Raw genomic sequence first — 22,487 nt, 5'->3', positions numbered from 1 at the left:
TGAGAGATTGATTTTAAGTAATTGGCTCACATGATTGTGGAAGCTGGCAAGTCTAAAATCTGTAGGGTAGGCCAGCAGATTGAAGACCTAGGGAAGAGTTATGTTGCAGTTAGAGTTGGAAGGCAGTCTGTTGGCAGAATTCCTTCTTGCTCAGGGGAGGTCAGTTTTGTTTCTATTAAGGTCTTCAACTGATTGGATGAGGCCCACCCACATTATGGAGGACAATCTGCTTTACTTAAAGTCTACTGATTTAAATGTTAATCTCATCTAAAAAAATACCTTAACTGAAATATCTAGAATGTTTGACTAAATATTTGGGTACCACGGCCTAGCCAACTTGACACATAAAATTAACCATCATACTGTATGAAACAAATTGAACAAATTTGGTCCCAGACTTCTGTCAGTCAGATTAACCAGAGTGACTGACAGACTGTCACACTTAGATGTAAATTTGAGCTCAGCCAAGAACATATAGGGCCAAGGGGTGGAATTTTGGGAGAGGCCACCAATCTGGTGGCCACCAGCCCTGATTGTCTTGCATGTTCTTGGTGAGTGTGCCAGTCTACAAGGTTTATCTGTATTCTGATAAAGAGCAGTTTATGTAGCTACTCACATAGGCAATAAAATGGGTCAGTGACCACAGTATATAACTACCATGCATGCTTCTGGGGGGAGGAACATTGGTTTGTGTACTGCTTGCTACAATGTTTGCTGCTTGCTCAAAAAGTGCTGGGTCCTTGGTCCTGAATTCCTCAGCTGCAACTCAAACCCACTGCATGGGGAGCATACACATGGGCCCACTGCACTGCCCCTTTGGGACCTGGTGGCCAGAAGAACCAGTGCAAATATGCTAATGTTCATGATGCTTGCTGTGTATGAGTACATAGTCTTTTGTTGCTGACCCAGGAGTCTTGTGTCTTCTGCCTACATCTATGAAGCAGCAAAGGCTAACATACTAGTTTGCAAGCAGGGTAAAATCTCAGGCCCTTCACAGTTCTTGACAGCTGTAGTGATGAGGATGGGGTGCTGACAGTGGCATGATTTTATGGAAGAGGAAGGACAAGGGCTTTGTAGGCCAGGTTTAGGGATATATGAAGCCTTCCCAGGATCTGGTGGTGAACGCTCTCACCCAAGTGGTGGGTGAGGTTGAGGAGTAAGGGTCCCCCAGTGTCCTGCCTATTAATGAACAAAAGTTGAATTAATATTTAGAGGCTGAGCAGTGAGAGGTAGGATTGAAACAAGCCACCAAAATTGTACCATGTCTATTGTTCACTCTCCCCAGCTGGGTGAGGGAAAGGATATTATCATGACAATGGGGGCAATGAGTCCTGTTACCCCAACCTAAAGTCAATGTGGCTGAGGTTACTGAGCCAAGGGATTCCTAAAGCTGAAATAGGTGATGTCAGTAATGATGACCTTGCCACCCAATATGGGTCTTTGGGTGGACTGAACGTTGGCAGTTCATTTGGTTGAGCTATGAGCAGCTGACACAATGCTCAAAACTGAAAGTAGTTGCTAAGACAATTTTGTAACTGAAGAACATTTTCTTCATGGGACTCATACTCAATTTCAAAATTTACTACAAATCTGCAATAATCAAGACAGTGTGGTACTGGCATAAAGATAGACATTTAGATTAATAGAACAGAATTAAAAGTACAGAAAAAAGTCCTTACATTTATGGTCAATTGATTTTCAACAAGGATGCCAAGACAATTTAATGAGGAAAAAAAATAGTCTTTTCAACAGATGGTGCTGGAACAACTGTATCCACATGCAAAAGGATGAAACTGAATCCCTATCTCACATCATATACAAAAATTAACTCAAAATGGATCAGAGATCTACACGTAAGAGCCAACTATAAAACTCTTAGAAGAAAACATCAGAGTAAATCTTTGTGGCCTTGGATTAGACACCAAAAGCATAAGTGACAAAAAGAAAAATATATACGTTGGATTTTATCAGAATTAGAAACTTTTGTGCTTAAAGGACACTATCAAGAGAATGAAAAGACAACACACAGAATTGGAAACATGTTTGCAAATCACATATCCAATAAAGCATTTGTATTATTAAGAACTCTTACAATCCAACAATAAAAGACAAATAGGCCCCCACTTAAAGAATGGCAAAGAATTTGAATAGACATTTATCCAAAGAAGATTCATAAATGGCCAATAAGCACATGAAAAGATGCTCAACATCATTAGTCATTAGGGAAGAGCAAATCAAAACCATAATGAGATATAAGTCACACTCACTAGGATGGTTATAATCAAAAGACAGACAATAATAAGTGTTGGTGAGGAAGTGGAGAAATTAGAACCCTCATACATGGCTTGTGGGAATAAAAAATGGTGAAGTCACTTTGAAAACAGTTTGGCAGTTCCTCAAAAAGTTAAACACATGACCTAGCAATTTCACTCCAAGGTATATACCAAAGCAAAATGAAAACATATTCTACATAAAAACTTGTACACTTATGTTTAATAGTAGGATTTTTCATAATAGCCAAAATGTAGAAATAGTTCTAATGTCTATCAACTGACGAGTAGGTAAATAGAACATGGTATAGCCATACAACAGAATATTATTCAGCAATAGAAGGGAATGACGTATCGATACATATTAAAATACAGATGAGCCTTGAAAACATTACGCTAAGTGAAAAAAGCCAGTCACAAAGGGACACATACTGTATGATCATATTTATATGAAATATCTAGAATAGGCAAATCTACAGAGATAGAAAGTGGATTAGTGGTTGCCAGAGGCTGGGGGAAAAGGAGAATGGGGAGTAATTGCTAATAGGCATGGGGTTTCCTTTTTGGGTGATATTCTAAAATAGATTGTGGTGATGGTTGCACGACTCTATGAATATATTAGTACTAAAACAATTGAACTGTACACTTTTAGAGGGTGAATGTTCTGGTAGGTGAATTTTTACCTCAAAAAGCTGTTCTTTTTTTTTTTTTTTTAACATCTTTATTGGGGTATAATTGCTTTACAATGGTGTGTTAGTTTCTGCTTTATAACAAAGTGAATCAGTCATACATAAACATATGTTCCCATATGTCTTCCCTGTTGCGTCTCCCTCCCTCCCACCCTCCCTATCCCACCCCTCCAGGCTGTCACAAAGCACCGAGCCAATATCCCTGTGCCATGTGGCTGCTTCCCACTAGCTATCTACCTTACTACGTTTGTTAGTGTGTATATGCCCATGACTCTCTTTTTAAGATGCCTAAATTAATGTAAATGCAAAGCCTTGCTTACTGGTGTGGAGCTGCTCTCTTCCTCAGCATCCCTGATCCTTCCCTTCCCCTCGATCCCAGTTCTAGCTGTTTTAAGGAGAAAGATAACTAAAGGTAGAATTGAGGTCTCCCTTTCTCCATGAGGACCAAAGACCATAGGCGTCCATTCAAGTAAGTTGGGAAACTTTGGGGAGGAAGGAACTCAAACTCTTATGGTTCTTTTAGATACAGGTGCCCAAGTCACCATTCTACCCGTTTCATTGGGGAGGAGGCTCCTGAATTCAACTAATAAGGTTTGGGCAGGGTTTCCAGTAGGAAAAATAAATCTAAAGTGATCTTGTGGGTGACGCCCTTTGGACCAATTCAATGTCTTGTTTTTGTGGTTTCCAATGTATATTCCCTATAGAATGTGTATTGGCATTGATGTTTTACATGTTTGTGCTGTGAATGCTCATAATATCCAGAGGGGATTCTCCTGATCTAGAAGAGTCACATGTAGAGAAGTAATGAGACATGTATTAGGACATTTACATGTAGCGGGAATATTCACATCTAGTGGGACATGTTAATCACTCCCCAGCCCACCTCCCTATTCTATCTCCAGGTGGTCCCAGGAGGAGAAAGGGAAATCACAGTCTTGATTAAGGTCTAAAAGGCAGCAGGGATATTAAGAGATATAATATCTCAATACTATAGCTCTGTAGGTCCAGAGGAACAGGAACTGGAGACTTATGGTAGATTATCACCAACTGAATTAAGTTGTTACTCCTGCAGCCCCCGCTATTCCAGACATTGTAGCTGCAGCTGAATCCACTGCACAGACTGATGGCACTTGGTATGCTGTCCTGGACATTGACAACACCTTTCCTTTATTTGCCCACAAGGGCAAGGGTTCAGACCAGTTTGCATTCATGGCAAATCTTCAAATATATGTTTGCAGTACTTCTCAGGAGGTACGGTTAATGAAGGGACATTAATTATCTTTTGTCTTTCAGAGCCACCTTGGAACTTTCCTCAGGAAAATGCCCTGCTGTGGCTCTCCCAAACAATCTAATTGACTTCTGGAACTGGATCTGCCATCCATCATCAGATGGCTAAACATCAGGGGATGGCTCAGCTCTTGCATTGGTGGAAAGGTTTTAAAGTAGCCCCACTTTCAAGGAGGTAGACATATACATAAATAATAATGAGGAAAATGACAGCTGCCATAGGACAGGTAAACTCTGTATCTCTAAAATATAGTCACTATAAGCAGTGAAACTAACCTGCTGCTGCATGAAATTGAAAATTTGTTCCTTTCTTCCTTTGTTCTTTCATTATTCAGTAAAAATGTAAATCTATAAGTCAGTCACTGTTAAATCCCAGGTTTTATCTCCTGAATCATTTTACTTTACCCTGAAGCCAGCTTTTTATTTTGCTTCCTCATTGCCATTTCTATCTGCCTTGACTGCTAGCAGATATGGTTAACCTGAATTCTTAACTTGACAAAGCTGTGGCAGAACCAACCAGAGGGAGGAGATGAAGTAGTAATGAAGAATCACAGAACTCAGAACAACTGGCTCGGTCTTGCTGTGTCCCCTTGAATAAGTTGCTGGACCTCTCTGAGCCTCAGTTTTCTTCTCTGCCAAACGGGATAAGTATATCTGTGCTATCTACCTGCCTTATCAGGGAGCTGGAAAAGCCAGATGATTTAGTGGGTGGAAATAAGCTGTGGAACTTATGGTGGAACATAAAGAATAAAAGAAGCCAAAGACGAAAGTTATTATACAAGATACTGAATATAGTTGCCTGTGCTATACAGTTAGTCCTTGTTATTTATTTATTTTATATATAGTGGTGTGTATCTGTTAATTCCATACTCCTAATTTATCCCTCCCCCTCCCTTTTCACTTTTGGTAACCATAAATTGGTTTTTTATGTCTGTGAATCTGTTTCTGTTTTGTAATATGTTGATTTGTTTTTTTTTTTGATTCCACATATAAGTGATATGTTTGTCTTTGTCTGACTTACTTCACTTAGTATGATAATCTCTAGGTCCATCCATGTTGCTGCAAATGATAATATTTCATTCTTTTTTATGGCTGAGTAATATTCCATTGTATACATATACCACATCTTATCCATTCATCTGTTGATGGACACTTAGGTTGCTTCCATATCTTGGCTATTGTGAATAGTGCTGCTATGAACATTGGTGTGCATGTATCTTTTCAAATTAGTTTTCATCTTTTCCAGATATATGCCCAGGAATGGGATTACTGGATCATATGGTAGTTCTATTTTTAGTTTTTTAAGGAACCTCCATACTGTTTTCCATAGTGGCTGCACTAATTTACATTCCCACCAACAGTGTAGGAGGGTTCCCTTTTCTCCACAACCTGTCCAGCATTTATTATTTGTAGACTTTTTGATGATGGCCATTCTGACCAGTGTGAGGTAATATCTCATTGTAGTTTTTTAAAAAAATATTTAAATATTTATTTATTTATTTTGGCTGCACTGGGTCTTAGTTGCAACAGGTGGGATCTTCACTGTGGCATGTGGGGTCTTTAGTTGCAGCATGCGGACTCTTAGTTGCAGCATGTGGGCTTCTTAGTTGCGGCATGTGGACTTCTTAGTTGTGGCATGTGCAATTCTTAGTTGTGACACGTGGGCTTCTTAGTTGCAGCATGCATGTGGGATCTAGTTCTCTGACCAGGGATTGAACCCAGGCCCCCTGCACTGGGAGCATGGAGTCTTACCCACTAGACCAGCAGGGAAGTCCCACCTCATTGTAGTTTTGATTTGCATTTCTCTAATAATTAGAGATGGGGAGCATCCTTTCATGTGCCTACTGGCCATCTGTATGTCTTCTTTGGAGAAATGTCTATTTAGGTCTTCTGCCCATTTTTTGATTGGGTTGTTTGCTTTTCTTTTTTTTTTAATATTAAGTTATATGAGGTATCTGTATATTTTGGAAATTAAGCCCTTGTCAGTAGCATCATTTGCAAATATTTTCTCCCAGTCCATAGGTTGTCTTTTTGTTTTGTTATGGTTTCCTTTGCAAAAGCTTATAAGTTTTATTGGGTCCTGTTTATTTATTTTTGCTTTTATTTCTTTTGCCTGGGGAGACTGACCTAAGAAAATATTACTACAATTTATGTCCAAGGAATAATTTTCATGTATTTAGAATAATGGTCACATTATTATATACTTACTGTCAGGCACTTTTTTAAGCAGTCACAAGGACCCTGTGATGTACAAACTATAGGCATCCTCATTATACAGATGATGGAAGATGAGAAAATCTGCCAAATGTGACACAGCAAGTAGACAGTGGAGATGAATTCACATCCAGATCTGACCCCAGAGCCCAGTCTCTTAAGGACCAAGCTAACTATCTTCTTTTACACAGTGTGCATACAATACCTGACAATAAACACCTGCCTTCCATATTTCCATTACTAAGTAGTGCTCTGCAGCCCCCAGATTCCCAATCACTGATCATCTTTAGAATTCAGTAAGGACTGACTATGATCAGGGAATTGTGAGAGATATAAAGATATGAGAGATGGCTTGTGTTTTCAAGGAGCTTACCGTCAGAGAGAGGAAATTAGATGTACCCCAACAACTCTAATAACGAAAGTGATAACTGCTATAACAGGGTTACAAGAGCCTTGAGAAAAGAGGAATTACTCCCTGTGTGATTTAAAAGTAAAACAGTGTGGTTTAGTTTTATTTTTTAAAGTTTTATTAGTGTCAGTTCAGCTGGGAGGTATGTCTGAAGATACCGGTATAGAAATCTTGACAGTGAATAAGAAAACATCAGAGCTGAAGGGGACCTCAAATGGCCAAGTTCAACACCCACATCTGAGGTGAACCCAGAGTACCCAGTGCCCCAGGATGAATGAGCTGGTGGCAAAAACTGGGATCAGATACAGAACTCCTGGTCTTCCTTCCATCCTAAGGCACTCCTTCCTTCCCACTGTCTAGCAGATGGTGCCCTGGGGCAAGGAGCTTTCTCAGGAACATGTATTCTTTGGGTAACTAATCTTACAAATGTCCACTAATGACATCTTGTTGTACAAGCCTTCCCTGACTCTCCCCTCTAGCACTTTCTTTCCAGACAACAGTAATATCTCCTACTTGGAGGTCTGGCTTTGGAGATACTGAGCGAACAAGACAGACCTTAGGGCATCATCTATTAGCTCCCTCTCAAAGGCTCTATGTTCTGCCAACCCAAAGAGATTGTGAACATGGAGAGAAGGAATTTGACTTTTATTTTTTATGTCCCAGAACAACCAAAACAGTGCTTGGCTTTATTGTATGTCACAACACACTAGCATGAAGACATTTAAAAAATGACTGAATTTTTAAACATACACAAAAACAGAATTGTATGACAAACTCCAAAATGTTCATCACCAGCTTCCACAAGTATTGTTATTCTGCCATTCTTGTTTCAGAGCCTGCTGAGAGGTGACAGAGGGTGCACATGGAAATGGCCAGGTCGGTGACAGGGAAACGCAGTAGGCATCAGGCTTGGTCGAGGACCCCAGACGTAGGGGCAGGCAGTGGGATACCATCATTCACACGAAGAGACAGGAAGCAAAGCAGTTTGCCAAGTGCTGGTGACACAGGTAGGGTCGGGAATCAGGTGTGGGAGCCCGAGATAAATTGTACCCAGCAGTTGGCTGGCTGCCTCTGTGCCTGGTGCACGCTTCAGGGTAGTCTTAGAGACACTGCGCAGCCTCTGATGTGTGACAGAGCCTCTCCCCACTGCAGCCTTTGCGGATGCTGCTTCCTCTGCTAGGACGCTCTGCTCTTCCCCCAGCTTCTCCCATGGCTGCTTTCCCAGTGAAGACTTCCTCGGCCACACTTTCCAAAGAGGTATCCTCTCCTATTATTCTTCAACTTCCTACATACCATTCTGAATTTTGTAATTAATTATGTTAGTGTTAGTTTACTTGTATATTTTTAGTCTCCCCTGCTAGACTGTAATCTCCAATGAGGGCAGGGATCTTGTCTTCCTCCTTTACCTCTGTCTCCTCAGAAACTAGAAAAGTGTCTGACACATAATAGATACTCAATAAATATTTGGCAAATGAATTAATGATAGACAGTTTTAAATTTCTGTTAATATCTTGACTGTTGAAGCACAAGTTGGGTACAAAAGAGTACAGGAAAACGAAAGGGTAATTTTTAATTTCATCAGGGTAAATGGCACCCTGTAACTAAGTGGTTCTCAACTCTGGCTGCACATTAGAATCACTCCGGGAGTTTTAAAAAATACAAACACCTGCCCTCTTCTATAGACAAACTGAATCAGAATCCCTGGGGGGTGGTTCCAAAGCATAGGTATTTTTTTTTAAGCCCTCTAGGTGACTATAATGTGCATAGACTTGAGAATCACTGCTCTAATGAAGAAACACTACAAGGATTTTGACATTAAGAGGAAGGCAGTGAATTTGGAGCAGAAGGCAGGTCTGCTCAAGTCAGATTTAGAGTGAGTCAAAATGACGTGTTCTATTCAATCCTTTCAAAGCTTAAAACCAAATCAGAGATGAAATAAACAGAGATTGATAATAGTTGAAAGTTAGTGAGTGAAGTACCTAATGACTGATAGATTTTTTAAACTTTATAGTGTAGTGCATTTAAATAAGAATTAAAAACAATATTCTATTTCTATTTTTAAAGACTTCTGCTTTTATTTAAACAAACAAAAAATCAAAATTGAGTTAGAAAAGACAATGTATTATGTTTCGCTCTCATGGTCACTTCTAACAGAGGCCTATTTCTTGGTTCCTAAATGTCATAACCAGACATCATTGTGCCCTTAATGTTTGTAAATATAATGTTTAAGGTGAAATAACTACAAGTTTGTCATATTTTGGCACTCGCAAAAGATCTTTCCAACCTACCAAAGGGCATTCCACTTTTTGTCTCCTTTCATTCTTTTTCTTCCTCCCTCCCTCCCTTCCTCTCTTCCTAGTCAGATTATTTTTAGATAATATTCTAGTGTTTTAGGTGAACCGATGAAGTTAGGTAAGGTGCAGCTTTTCGCATTTCCAGGGCTGGCCTTGCTCCTCCATCATCTGAAGGTTGCTTCGAGGATGGCACACCATGCTCCTAAGCTCAAGCACAGTGAGGCTGCAACTGCTTCTTCTCCCTCTCCCTGATTTATTTAGGTTGCTGCACAACTTACTGTAACTGTAATCCCTCAGTATTGCAATCTGGGAGCAGTATAAATGGTTGACGGTAGAGTGAGATTTTCAATTGTTGCTTCTCAGTGATTCATATAATGTGCTGTCATTAGCACTTTTTATGTGACATATCATGGTTTCCAGGGCTTACTGGGCCATTTATGAATACCACATGAAGGTATTAGAGCTAGCGTTGCAGTGTGGTTACTGTCTTAATTGCCTTCAGTGGGAAAGGTTGGCAGCATCTTCTCTGGAGGAAAATAAAATGTAATTTTTAGTTTGTCTTTAACCATTTGCAGTCAATTCCTTTCAAGTGCAGGAATCACAGCTTTCCTCTTTTGTTCTTCTAATTCTCCAGTCACTTAATTTTTGCAAAAAAATTTACTTTTCATACTTTAGCTATCATTACTTGGTTGATTTCCAGGTATCTATATGAATATTCAAATGTATATTATCTTGCCACAGTTATATTCGTTATTAATGATAATTACTGATATTACTGACTTACAGAATTTTACAAAGTGACTTTATAAAATAATAATAGCCGCTGACATTTGTTGAGTGCTTACTATGTGGTAAAAGATACATATACACTGGTTCATTCAATCCTTTCCAACAATGCTCTGAGATAGACACTACTATTGTCTCCATTTTATGAAGGGAAATGGATGATTGTTGAGGTTTAGTAATCTGCCCAGGGACACAGTAGTAAATGACAGAGCTGGGTCTGAAACTCAGGTCAGTCTGATTCCAATGCCAATACTTTTAAGCATGACATTCAGATACTCCCCACTCCCTGACCCCAGCACAGTTAGCCCCATTTTACAAAGCAGGAAATGCAAACTCAAGCAACTGGAACACTGTGGTGCTGCCCTGGAGCCTACATCTTCTGATTCCAGGTGCAGAGCTCTTTCTACTTCCCGAGACAGCTTCCACCAGGGTGAGCTGTTCAACTGCTGACACGTGTCACTTACATCCCATGCGCACCACTCAGGTTGATAAATAAGCAACGGATGAAGACTGGTAGTTAAAAATCAGAGGGGCTTCTCTTTAAAGCATCAGGAGCAAAAGAGCTGCGTGCCTGGTCACATGGTGCAGGTGCAGGCTCTGATCTGAGAGGCCAGGGTTCAGAGGCACAGAGGAGGAAAGAAGCAAGTCATGCCCACTGGGCATGCAGCCCAGGCGCTTCAGCCACTGACATGGAGCCAGCCTGAGTCCCAGTGATTGATCCTGCAGCTGAGGATGTCCTTCTCTCAGCAGCCGCAGGTTCCCACAAAGGAAGGTTGCACATGGAGAAGTCTTTGTCAGGGACTCTAATGAGAGGATTGGGTTTCACATCACAGCTACCCCTAAACAGGTACTCTCTGCTTCTTTCATCTTCCTGATGGCTCCCACGGGAAAGAAAAGAAAGAGAAAGGAAGCTACGCCAAGAAACAGGTTCTGTACCACCCCTGCCCCACCACCTCCAGGTTTGTAACTTTGAGATTCCTTAGTTTTTACACAGCCTGTGTGGCCAACAGAGAGCGATGGGAAAAGCTTTCCTAAGTAATTTTTCATAATCCATCCACCATGACTCTCTGGAATATTAAAGCCTCTGACCCTTTGTACATGCCATTGTCTCTGTTTGGAAGATTCTCCCCAGACCTCAAACTCTTCTTCCTGTGGCTAGCTTGCCCTTCTCCTTCAAGATCCAGCTCAGGTACTGTCTCCTCCAGAAAGCTTTCCTTGATGCCCCATGCCTTCCCTCTACCCAGGCTGGCATCTGTTCCTCTCCTGTCCTGCTAAAGCACTTCTGCCACAGTCCCTGCTGACTGATCCATCTCCTATCCACACTGTAAGCTCCGTGAGGGCAGGGACACTGTCTCCAGGGTCCAGCACAGTATCGAGCACAAAGCACAGGTGTAATAAAGCACTTACTTCTTTCTAAACACTCTATTTTTTCTTTGAAAAACAGCCTTTTATTTTTCAGATTATGAAATCAATAATGCCGATTGCACCAATTTTTCATACAAAATCCACAAAGAAGAAAATAAAAACTATCTGTAATCCCACCACCCAAAGAAAACCACTTTTAACATTTAGATGTAGTCCCTTCCAGTAATTTTCTATGTGTACACGTACATATGAAATCAGAATCCTACTGTCATATCTAGTTTTCTCAAGGATTATAACAGTATCTTTTGGAGGCAGATAGAGGAGACATTTTTATCACAATCTGAGTGATGAGAAAACTGGAACCCAAAGACACACGTCTAATGGACGCAGAGCCGGGACTGGAATCTGTGAACCTTGTCACAGTACCAGGCTCCTGCTGCTCCCCTGAGGCCTCCTCATTAGGTGGTGCTCTTCTTGCAAGAGAGTGTGCAACATCCAGCATCCATGGGACATGGGTTTGCAACTGGATGTTCTTCCTCAGGAAAGGGACAGATTTAAGCTCATCCTGTTTCCACATCATGGTTGTGTAGTGCATAAGAATCTAATGTTTCAAAGGGAAACAAGGATGGAGCACCTAGGATCTCATCCCTATGATAGGTTAAGAAGTGGAGCTACGCAGATATCATTAAGATGCACAGTTTCTTTCCAACAGCCAAATGACATCTGAACAGTGATCGCTTGGCTCAGAGCATGGTGCTACAGGAACCACAGCTATAGGTTCAATCCCGTCATAGACTAGTGAGTTTTCTATGACCACTGACTGTATTCCAGAACAACGTACACAGCAAGTGTTCAATAACTGTGCATTGGGCTGAATTGAATGTTTATAGTTATTCATAAGGGGTAGTCAGCAAAAAAGAATGTTGCCAGCAAATATAAATATCCCTACCACTATGCCCAGTATAGAAAAGGCTATCCAATGTGAACGACCTTTCTATTTTATTCTAAGCAAAGGACTAAATTGTAATCCCTCAGACACACACCAGATTGTTAGCTCTACAGATGAGAGAACCAAATCTTATTTATCTTCATGTCCCCAGAACACCTAGACTAGAGCCAGACACATTTGAAGTGTCAATGTTTTTTGAATTGAATTGTATTTGCTAGGCCGGTGTGGGAGTTAAGAAGATGTTGGCTAGTAATTCACTATTTCTTTCCTTGAAAGCTCTGTAAATCAAGCTCTTAAAAAAAGCAGCAAGCTAAATTCCAAAACCGTCTCTTAGGAGAAATGCCCACGGCTGGTGGGGTCTGGACTATGTCCACTGAATGTGCAGATCTCTTCTGCACAAACATCCCTTACTCCCAAGAGAGCCCATGACTAGCCGACAGGCTGTGGAGACTCACAAGTTCCCTCCTTCCCAATGGCGAGCAGGTCAGGGGAAAGGGGTGGGAGTCGAGTGATGAAGCACTGCTGGACTAAATGTTCTCCTCTTCCCAGGAGAAGGAAAATCTCACAAGAGGAGGAGAGTTGGCACATTTCTAGAGGAACAGCCAGAAACAACATGGGCTGTAGTTGAAAATGATCTTTTCTCAAGACAAAAAGGACTACCTTCAATATTCTCTCTTACCTTAGATTGGAATGGCCTTGCCAGAGCTGGACTGGAATCCTACAAACTCGAATCAAAAGCTGACTGGGTAGGTGGAGGGGTAATATGGGATATGGGTTGGGGTGCCATTAGGCTAAGACCCGATAATGACAACAACAGAAAAAAAACTAGTATCTGCCAATAGGATCTTTTCCTGAAATGCACTGAGCTGAATTTGAAGGGACTGTAATAGAAAATACTGATTTTTCTGGGAGGCAACTAAAACATAACTCACTAATGCCCTAAACTCTTAACACTCTTGAAGATTTAATCACTTGTGTAAAACCCACAAGTTTTTATTGTCAGTGTTTGGATATCAACTGTACAACTCTCTGAAGCGGCAACAGTATGATCCTAGGTCTGTGACCATTGCACATCTCAGGGGCCTGCTGGCAAGGTCTGTCAGATTGGTGCCCAGGTCTAGCCTAGTAAATTCTTTCCGGGAGACTTAGGACATACTCTCCCAGCTGCAAAGTTCTCTGCTTATAAGGTACAGAATTTATTAGCCCAAAGAAAGAGAAAAAGAAAGACTGCTACCTTTTAAAGTGCTTTTACATACAGTTTCTTTACTAGAGCTTGGCATTTCCAGAAATACAGCTGTGCAGAACATTTGAGCCTTTGTACTAAATCAATAGGACTTGTTTGAGCTTCCAATGAACCTCTGTGCCGCTACTACCTATCAACCAAGGTGTCTCATGGTAAGATTTTAAAGAAAGTCACCTGTATTATCGCTCGTTTGGGGAGAACGAAGCCATGAGAACTTGCATCTTTAACCTAACACATGGCCATGCGAAGGTACATAGAGAGTTGATACGCAATCCAGGTTTGTCCAGCTCCGGAAATCAAACCAGTCTAGTCACCCACAGACCATAGGTTTTCTTCTAGCCTAGGTTTTCTTCTCTCCAGTTCCTCAAGATGCCTGTTCCCATCTCCAGACTCAATTCTGAGACAAACAGTGGCATCAGACCACAGCACAGACACCAAAGAGAGTACTGCAAGAAACAGTGTGGCACGGTGAAAAGAAAATAGCATTTAGAACTGAAAAACTCTTGAGTTCCAGCTCTTACTACTTGTCTGACCTTAGATAAGTCACTTAACAACTTGAAGGAACCCTAGTTTCTCTTCAGCAAAATAAGTATAAATAGTCATACTCATCTCACCAGGCTCTCTTCAGAGCAATTATGACAAATTTTTTAATCTTATTTATGTGTTTATATACTTTCCGTTTCTCAGTTCACTTCACTAGACTATAAGCTCCAGGAGTTCAAGGACCTTGTCTTTTTGGCTCGTCACGGTGGCTGTTTGCCAGGAATAGCGATCAGCATATAGTACATGGTCAAGAGGAGTGAAAGAGATTTGAATGTGTGAAGGAAGGAATAAAGGAAAGACAGGAGGAAGGAAGGACAGAGTGTTTGGAGTTTTACTGATGTGTGGTATATGAAAGTGGTCTGTAAACTGTTAAGTATTATACACATTATTAAATATATAAATAATATTTGGTGCATTAATTATACCAGGGTGATCTTTTAAAAATGTAAGTTAGATCATGTTACTGCCCTGCAGAAAACCCTCCAATGGCTTTTCATACTATTTACAATAAAAGTCAAACTCCTTTTAGCTTTCAAAGCCCTTCGTGATCTGACCCGGGCTGGCCTCATGTCCAGTCTCCCCCTTCCCTGCCAGGCCCCCAGCACTCTGGTGTTCTTATGTTTCCTCAAACATGCCAAGTCTGTTCCTGCCTCGGAGTCTTTGTGCTAGCCCCTCCCCCAGCCTGAAAGCTCTTCTGCAAAAATCTGCATGTCTGGCTCCTTCTTGTCACTGGGCTCTTGGCTTAAATGTCACCTTCTCAGAGAGGTCTTCCTTGTATATACTCTAAAGGAGCCCTCACTGACCCCCTCTTATAGTAATCCATTATCTACTTATTCAGGTATCTACTACTAGTCTCTTCCCCAGTGCCTGATGGTCAATAAATATTTACATTTGTGTGACATTATATTTGTTCAGTGCTTACATTTCATAGATACTTTTCTAATTATTATTTATTTTATCACCACAAGTTTATGAGCTCAAAAGAAACAACAAACAAAGGAAACCCCCTATGGTTACAAACTGAAAATTCCCTCTCACTCCTCCATACCCCAGCCCCACATACACTGAGAGAGAGGTATCCTGGCCCTGTGAATAAAAGCAACTGTGCCAGTCAGCTTTAATATTTGTGACTTAATTGGAGTCATGTACAATCAGGGATACAATAATTACTTAGTACTCTGACTAGAGGGATTCTTTTGAGACATGGCAATGGTGCTGTTGGGTGCCAAGATGTTCTCTGTTCTGGGCTTGGAGGCCTGGGTAGTGAGAAGAATAGGGGGGTGGAAATGGGCAGGGGGAAGCAAATGCAGGAACAGTCACTGGTTCCAGTTGGGCTTGTTTACTGTGGACCCCAGGGCAGCAGTAATTCTGTAGGAAGATTACTGGACCAGGGCACAGAAGCAGGTTCTAGGGCTGGCTCTACATGCCCCTCCCCCCCACCCCAGGCTATCGTTCCCTCTGTTATATGAGGTGGAACTGGATCATCTCGAAGGGGAATGCCAGCTCTGACATTCTATGGGTTAATGAGAGGACTCTGACCTTTTATCATGACTAGGATGTCTGTGAGAAGGATAACTCACGTAATATTTTTGATAAGCACAGCTTTTCTGGACTAAGTGGGATTTCTTTGATTGGTCAGTAAAGTCACTGGACAAACCCAGATCTCTGCTTTTGCCACTCTTCTTTAGCCTTCCCTTTCCTTTGCTTTCCTAGAGAAGGTGATACCCTGGGCAAATCCCCTCATTGTCACATAGGGATCAGCATCTAATGTAAGTGTACTTCAGCCACTTTCCAAGGGATGGGTTCCTACTGTATCTGATCTTGGCCAACGCTCTCCCATCTGCTTTCAACATGTTGCATCTAACATTAACTAAGTCTCCTATTAGCATTAAAAGAAAACAATCTGGAAAAATTCACTCAAGCAGAGTTCAAACAGGCCACAAGTAGATTTGGAATCTCAACTGCACAAGGTTTGTTAAAATAATAGTGGTAAGTATATAAATACATATAAATGTATATATGTGTATATGCATAAACCCATATGTACATACGTGTGTGTATATATTGGGGTATGTGTGGGAGGTGAAGCCAAGAGTCTGTAAAATGGGTCAAGAATTCTTCTGTTCAATTTATGAAATTAACTGGTAACAGAAGGAGGAGAAAAATTCTACCAGTGTGGAACAAAGCATGATCAAAAGAACGGAAGGACATGGAAAAGGAGTTGGGAACCTTTCTATTACACTTACTGGTAATGGGTTAAAATTCTGGTCCACGAGGTGATTGTATCCATGGTCAAAAAATGAGTGCCGAATCACAACATCAATGCCCCGATTGGCCAGCATTCCTAAAGTGTTCAACCATCTGAAAAGCAGGGGAAAAAAGCTACATCAATACATTTTAAAAACAGCATAAAACAAGCTCTATAAAAATTGGCCAACATACACACATACACACCACCACCCACACCCATCAAATTTACCTAGTACTTTAGAGAAAACTATTTTAAGCATTAAATACACAGATGGAAGAGATCTATAGAGATGAGCAAATCTAACCTCTTCATTTTATAAGAAAATAAAGAGGTCCAGAGGAGTAAAATGAATTGCCTTGGTCATAAAATAGCTTGTTGCTAAAGACATCTCTTATTCCTATAATACTAACAAATAAAATGAACACCCTAGCCACTTGTAAGCCTAAAGTCATCCCCCTTGACCACAAAACACACAATCACAGAAGCACACACACTATATTTTCCATCACTCAAACTCCCCTGCTTGCACCTATTCACTGTCCATGTACTTTACATATGACGCTAACCCACATACTCCTGTGACCTATGGTCCAGTCATTTGCATCCCTCATATATCACTGTCAGTAGGCAATGCAGTAATAATTTCCCTTGGCACTATAACTAACTATACAGGGATTGGAGTATGTTACCATCACACACATGTTGCAGTGGAGGACCTGCATTGCTCACACACTTATTACATACCCCATCTTGCCAAATACCCACTCTCCAGGGCATGCTATCCTTCAAAAATACTGCCCTCGTGGTTTTTCCAACACCTACTGCTAACTCTGCCTTCATCATTTACACATTTAACCCATTCATTCATTCATTCATTTGTGAATTGATTTCATTTTCTTTCTTTGTATTCTGAAATGCAAGGAAACTTCCAATTGTAATAATATATGTGTGTAAGAAAGATGACTTAGAGCTTCAGTCTTCTCAGGGTAAAAGATAAGGCATTTCACAATCTTTCCTAAGAATATATTGTCTGGTTTCACCTATCACCTCTTCTCTCACCCTAAACTTTATTCCCCAGGCTCTAAGCCACATAAAACTACTTCCCTGGTGGCGCAGTGGTTGAGAATCTGCCTGCTAATGCAGGGGACATGGGTTTGAGCTCTGGTCTGGGAGGATCCCACATGCCGCGGAGCAACTAGGCCCATGAGCCACAACTACTGAGCCTGTGCATCTGGAGCCTGTGCTCCGCAACAAGAGAGACCGAGATAGTGAGAGGCCCGCGCACCGCGATGAAGAGTGGCCCCTGCTTGCCACAACTAGAGAAGAGTCCACGCACAGAAACGAAGACCCAACACAGCAAAAAATAAATAAATAAATTACTAAACTCCTACCCCCAACATCTTAAAAACAAAAAACAAAAAACAAACTACTTTTGGCTGCTCTCACATACTTACCTGAGCCTTTTTATATGTTTTACTTCTCCTTAGAATTTCCTTCCTCTCTTCCACTAACCCACCTCACCTGGCAAATTTCTTCCCATCTGTTAATCTCCAAGTCAAGTGTCATTTCCTTCTGAACTCTGCTGCCCCAGCCAATAGTAGTATCTTTCTCCTCTGTACTTCCCCAGAACTCTTACTCATACCCTCTGCTGGCTCACTGAATGATAATTACTTACTTCTCTGTCTTCTCCCAGCTGGTATGAGCTCATCAAAAATAGGCACATTTTAGCTTTGTACCCAAAACAACCATCACAGTTCCTGGCACACTATAGGTGCTCAATACTCTAAGTTGAAATTGATCTGGATAAAATTAGATTCTAGGACTTTGAGAATCACCATTCAGCATACTAGGGACAAATAATGCATAGTTCTGATTTCCCAAATCTGAGACCATATGGAGCTCCAAACCAGTGACCTTACTGACATGAAGACCATTGCTAATTAATGACTATGGCCAGAGCCCTTGTTTCCCCATGGCTTTTCAGAATAGATGGTTAGTTCTGGAGTTGTCTTCATCTTCCTCCTGTAATAATAAATCTCCTGAGTAGGGGAAATAAATGATGTTCCAGGTCTCCCTTTTATGTTCAAGTAGAGAAAAGTGTCAAGGTAACTGGTATATCTCACCAAGGATGCTTCTGCAGCCATTATCTTTCATCCACAAAACTTTATTGAATATCTACTACATGGCAGACATTACTAGGTGCTGCAGACACAGCAGTATGCCAAGGGTAGGGCATCAAAGAATCTCAAAGCCCTGACTGGGAAAACTACCCTTGAATACTTGGCAGCAGAGAATTCTCATTTGTGCATGCATTTGTATATGCCCTGGTAAGCTTATAGTTATACCATGTATTGAAAAAGGGCTGTAAAATGCCTTCTTTCCAACTCCTTGCTAGCCTTCTGGAGCTTCCTAGAATGCTTTACATTTTTTTTCCCAGGAAGCAATTTATGCCCCTTGGAGAACTGGACTCAAAGGGCATATATCTAGGTACTGCCAGTGGGGTTGAGAGGAAATGGGTGATAAAGAGGTAAGAGAGAAGACCAGGGGCAGAATGAGCTGGTTGTCATTTGATCTGTCAACAAAGCATTGGACATCTGAACTACAACCAAAATCTAAACAACAATATTTATCTGTGTTTGCAAAGCGACTCAGAGATCTATGGATATCTGGCTGATGCTCATGAAAAGGCAGGTCTCTCTCCAGCTCTCTTCATGAAGGTCTGTGCTATTTCTCATTTCACATCACTCTCTAAAGGGAAGAATGTTCACAAAAACAGTACAAGAGGGCTGCTTACTGGGCCCTGCAGAGGAGTCCTTCTGCGAAGGCTGAGCAAAGGCCATTCTTCTTCTGATTCTAGAGGCCTCCTGCAGTACGGACTGTCAACCTGTCTCTCACAGTGAAACCCCGTGAGGAGAGTATTTTTGAAAGAAGACCCTCAGCAACACTGTAGCAAATGCTGATTCACTCCATTTCCTTCACTGAACCATGCTCCCTGAACAACCTCTCTGTGCCTCTCATGTGAGGACACAGGGCTGGAAGACCCCAGCCATCATCATGTAGACATTGACTCATTATCTTCATCTGCATCTGCCAGGATGCCATCTTAAAGACAATCTACTTGACCAGCCTGATTTGTCCTTCACAACTGTATTGAAGAAGTTGCCTTCATGGAGATCTACAGCTATATAATTAGGAGCAGCTGTTAGTAGTGAACCGCATAGTTGAGGGCAGAGCTGCAGTTCTTAGGAGAACCTTGCTCAGACAAAAAACCAGGACCGCAGCCTAGACTGGACCAGGAACAGGTCACTTGGTTAATCTGTGGTCCATGACAATGGCAGGCCAGCCAGAGGTCCTCATGCTTCTGGCTTAAGTTGTTCTCCAGACGACTGCAGTAGCCTTCAAGTTCATTTTCCTACCTCTTGCCTATCCAAACTCTTGTGCATACTACTATCAAAGCCAACGTTTTAAATACAGGTCAGATGGGTCTCTCTCTTCCTCCAAAATCATCAATGGTTTAGCCACTGAGTATAGAACAAGGCCTCATTTCCCCTGCCTGGTTTTCAAGGTCTTCCATGATTTGGTGGTAAAACTCTGTCCCTAATCAGAACCCTCACTACACCCCTGCAGATACTGAGACTTTCTCACACTAATCATTTCCCCTCATAATGTTCCTTCAGCCTCTATGCTCCCACTACCATCAGCAACAATCTTCACCTATAGAAATTAGAGAAATCTATGTTCCACTAAAATGCCTCTTCCTCCGCAAAGCCCTTCCTGATCCTCCCATTCAGAAACTCTTGATTCTTTTGCATGTCTACCCCTTTTGTGGATAGCCCACGTAAGGCAGAAAGAGAAATGGCATACTGTAGTGGCAAAGAGGCTGGACTCTGGAGCAAACTGCCTTGGCTTGAGTCCAAGCTCTGCCACTAACCAATAATCACATTTATCTCACTGGGTTCTTATAAGGGTATAAGGATATAATAAGGGTATCTAATACACTGGTTGTTAAATTATTAAATACATATAAAGCACATCAGATAGTCCTTGGCACATGGTAAGCACTATGCAGTTAAAATTATTATTATTATGACACTTGTCTCCTACAGCTTTTCTTATTCCCCATCTCCATTCCTCCAATCATAAGTTTCTAAAGGGCAAAACTCCTGTCTTACTCTTACCTATCTCCCAGGACTCAGGTGAAAAGTAGAAGAGAAAATGTATGTTGTCTGTACTGTATTTTGCACTGAAGACATAAAATAAAGCTCTTATTACTATCATGATTACTACTATTATTACTTTTGCTCTAATGCTCCTACCGGAGATCTTAGTAACTAGACAAGTCCCTAATCGCTGTTTGTTGAGTGATTAAACACATTTACAAAGAAATGGATGAAGAACTTTCAGTGGGAAACGAACCCCCCCCCCACCCCCGGCCAATGGGCAGAATAATGAGCAATTTCACTGTCCTTTCCTCAAAGCCCTTGGGAGTGAAATTGCAAGTGTTACTCACAAGAATCCTGCAGCATAGGAATCTGACAGATTGTTTGTGCCTCCAACTGAGGTGGTCACCACACCTTCAAGCCAAATCTTCTTTCCTGGGGTGTATGTGTTAACCACCTGTTCACACAACAAAAGCAGAAGGAGATGATGAGATTTTAAAAAGCTGTTCCCAAATGAGAAGGAACATACATTCCCTTAAAGAAGTTCCTCTCATCCCCTGCTCCCAGGTGGTCATGACCTGTGCTCTTTTCATGGTGATGCACCCCATACAGATAGCTGGCACACACACACAAAAGAATTAATATTGATACATGTCCACTCAAAGAAATGATCATTTTTTTTCCCATAAGAAAACCCAAGTGACAATGTGACAGAAGAACAATGCATCCTTATCTAGGACATAAGTTGACTGAAACACCCTTCACTGGAAGATGCAGGTGGTATGACGTTTCCATATTAACAAGTATTGAGAAGCAAATTTTCTTAATACTCTGTTATGGCACATCCATGGATGAGTGTACCGTCCATGCATCAGCAGTTGTGAATCATGAGAGAGGGCAGAGATCAATGTTTGGGAGAGGTATATTATCATTACCAAGGCATGTATGTATATTACAACCACATTTTGAAAATAACTGCAGTAAGTGTAAAAAGAAAAACCACTGACTCACACGTGAAACATCCTACACAGGGAGCTGCCTTCTAAGCATACACAAAGCCTCTTGTCAAAAGGTGGCCCTCTGAAATTTTGAAATATCCTCGTCTCTGATCCACAAGCTGGAGATTGGCCAGACTATCTAGATGTGGTCTCAGATTCTCTGGAGAGCAATCTGGCAGTACTTAGGGATAATGTTGTATGCTGGGTAATCTCTGAGAGCAGAGTCTAAGACAAAGGCTTGTCTATACATAGTTCATTTGGGAAGAAATAACCGGGAGCAGGAATGAGGAACTGGGGACTGTGAAAAAGAAGAAGAAAAAAACAGTACAAGAATGAGTTTTCAAGTTGGTAGCTACTGGCAACTTATATTCAATTCTACAGGGAACTTGGTAAAAGCCTTAAGAACTGTGTCTCAGAACTGTCCCCCAAGGCGGGGGGTGACCAGGGGAAGCGTTCATCATTTGGCTCCTGTTCTCCAAAGGTCAAGAGCAGCCTTGTGACTGTTATCACCCCATTTCACTGTGCAGGCACGAGTGCTGAGCAGGTTCCCACCATTCCACACTCTGCCTTAGAGAAGTCCCAGAGCAGAAAATGAGAAGTCCTCCCACACCACACCAGCACCAAGCTGGTTGCAGCCTGTGCAGCTGCCTAGCTCTGGTCTCTGCAGGGATGGCTAGAGTAGGAGGTGGGACTGAGAGGATGCGGGTTGTGCACAAGAGGGGCTGGATAAAGACAGTAGTGTATTTAGGTCCTACGGCCCACCAATTCCTCTCCTAGACACATAGAACAAAGCAATTCTGCCTCAGGTCTCTAAGGGGACAAGTATGAAGATGTTTACTATGTCACTGTTTGTGGCAGGTGTCCATTGCTAGAGGAATGAAAAAGTAAAATACATACATGAAATATTATGCAGCAGTTATAGCAATACATTCAATAGAAGTCCAGCAACATGAACAGGCTTTAAAGATTTAGTGAGCTTTTAAAAAATAGAAACAGAATGAGGTTTATGGCACAATATTATTTATGTAA

The 22,487-nt window shown here is 41.4% G+C and overlaps 1 protein-coding gene across 4 annotated transcripts in view; it reads right to left on the bottom strand.

Annotated features, from left to right (window-relative positions):
- The window catches only part of HPSE2 (heparanase 2 (inactive)), a gene marked incomplete at its 3' end in the record, with an annotated part of 568,642 nt that overhangs the window by 126,632 nt on the left and 419,523 nt on the right, over window positions 1-22,487 (bottom strand). For all 4 annotated transcript variants that reach the window (XM_082854941.1, XM_082854943.1, XM_082854944.1 and 1 more), the window contains 2 exons: window positions 20,811-20,917; window positions 16,296-16,410 (listed from right to left, as the gene is read on the bottom strand). In XM_082854941.1, coding sequence (XP_082711067.1) covers window positions 16,296-16,410; window positions 20,811-20,917 — 222 coding nt within the window. The remainder of the gene's footprint in view (window positions 1-16,295; window positions 16,411-20,810; window positions 20,918-22,487) is intronic.

This window comes from Leucopleurus acutus (assembly GCF_964270905.1).
Source record: "Leucopleurus acutus genome assembly, chromosome: 14".
Lineage (NCBI taxonomy): Eukaryota > Metazoa > Chordata > Mammalia > Artiodactyla > Delphinidae > Leucopleurus > Leucopleurus acutus.
The sequence above is the reverse complement of the archived record's forward strand: the minus strand, read 5'-3'. Positions and strand labels throughout refer to the sequence as shown.